General features: G+C 37.2%; 1 gene segment (V, D, J or C); it reads left to right on the top strand.

Moving 5' to 3' along the window:
- The first annotated feature begins 19 nt into the window (after positions 1–19).
- Positions 20–1,030, top strand: part of LOC103468886 (Ig lambda chain V-IV region Hil-like) — an 8,170-nt gene continuing 7,159 nt past the window's right edge. The window contains 2 exon segments of the V gene segment in view: positions 20–110; positions 198–531. Of these exon segments, the coding sequence occupies positions 71–110; positions 198–531 (374 nt within the window).

The following is a 1,030-nucleotide window of genomic DNA, read 5'->3' as shown; positions in this document are numbered from 1 at the left end:
ATCTCTCTCATCTGTCAGCAGTAAGGTCACTTTACACATTTCAAGATCATTCTCAGAGCACACTGACAAGATGCTGGGGACCCTCTGCACTCTCATCACTGCTCTAACATGTAAGGAGGATGACTTACTGCAGACTGAAGCTCAGCTGGATTTATCAGTCTGTTTCTCTTGACTAAATGTCATCTTGTTGTTTCTAGGTGTGAGTGGTGTGACAGTGGTGACACAGACGCCTCCTGTTGTGACAGTGAGGAAAGGAGAGACAGCCACCATGGACTGTAACCTGGGGAGTGTTACTRRCAGCRGTGCACGTTGGTACAAACAGATTCCTGGAGAAGTTCCTCAGTTTGTGCTGAMTTTTYATCRCMGCKMTAGTTCACCAACCTACGGTTCTGGGTTTTCATCTCCAAAGTTCACATCAACTCATCAGTCCACAACAAATTATCGTTTAATCATMAAGAGTGCAGAAGAGCCTGACTCTGCATTTTATYACTGTAAGACATGGGATGGCTCTGTCARTAATTATGTATCACAGTGATTTATGCCATGACAAAAACCTCAACACAAACACTTCTGCTTTTTGACAAATGGAGAACTGCAGGACTGAAAAATAACAAAGATATCCAAATAATTCTTAGAAGTCTCTGCTTTTTACTGTTTTATTCATTATGCACGTTTGTGCTYATTTGTTTAAAATATTGAAGCGCCTTTGTAAATTGTTGGTTTTTAGATGTCCAGTGTAACTCAATTGACAATTTAGCAGATAACAATATTRGGAATTGAAAAAGTATATTGACTCAAACATTTACTCCAATGGCTTTTTTAAAGTTCCATATAATTTTCATGGAAAAAAAGTGTTTCAAGCATCTTTTAATTATAACACTGAATTAAAATTTTCTCTTAAATATTTGTACAAATCTCTAAGGTTATTGCTAACTTCCACTTTTACGTTTGCAAAGTTAGATATATAATCTTATGTTACAGAGTTCACAAAGTGTGAAGATCAGACCAGAGAACTTTTCACAGTAAGAGA

Source organism: Poecilia reticulata, linkage group LG8, assembly GCF_000633615.1.
Source record: "Poecilia reticulata strain Guanapo linkage group LG8, Guppy_female_1.0+MT, whole genome shotgun sequence".
In the NCBI taxonomy this organism is placed as follows: Eukaryota; Metazoa; Chordata; class Actinopteri; order Cyprinodontiformes; family Poeciliidae; genus Poecilia; species Poecilia reticulata.
Note: the sequence above shows the minus strand (reverse complement) of the source record. Positions and strands in the feature narration are given on the sequence as shown.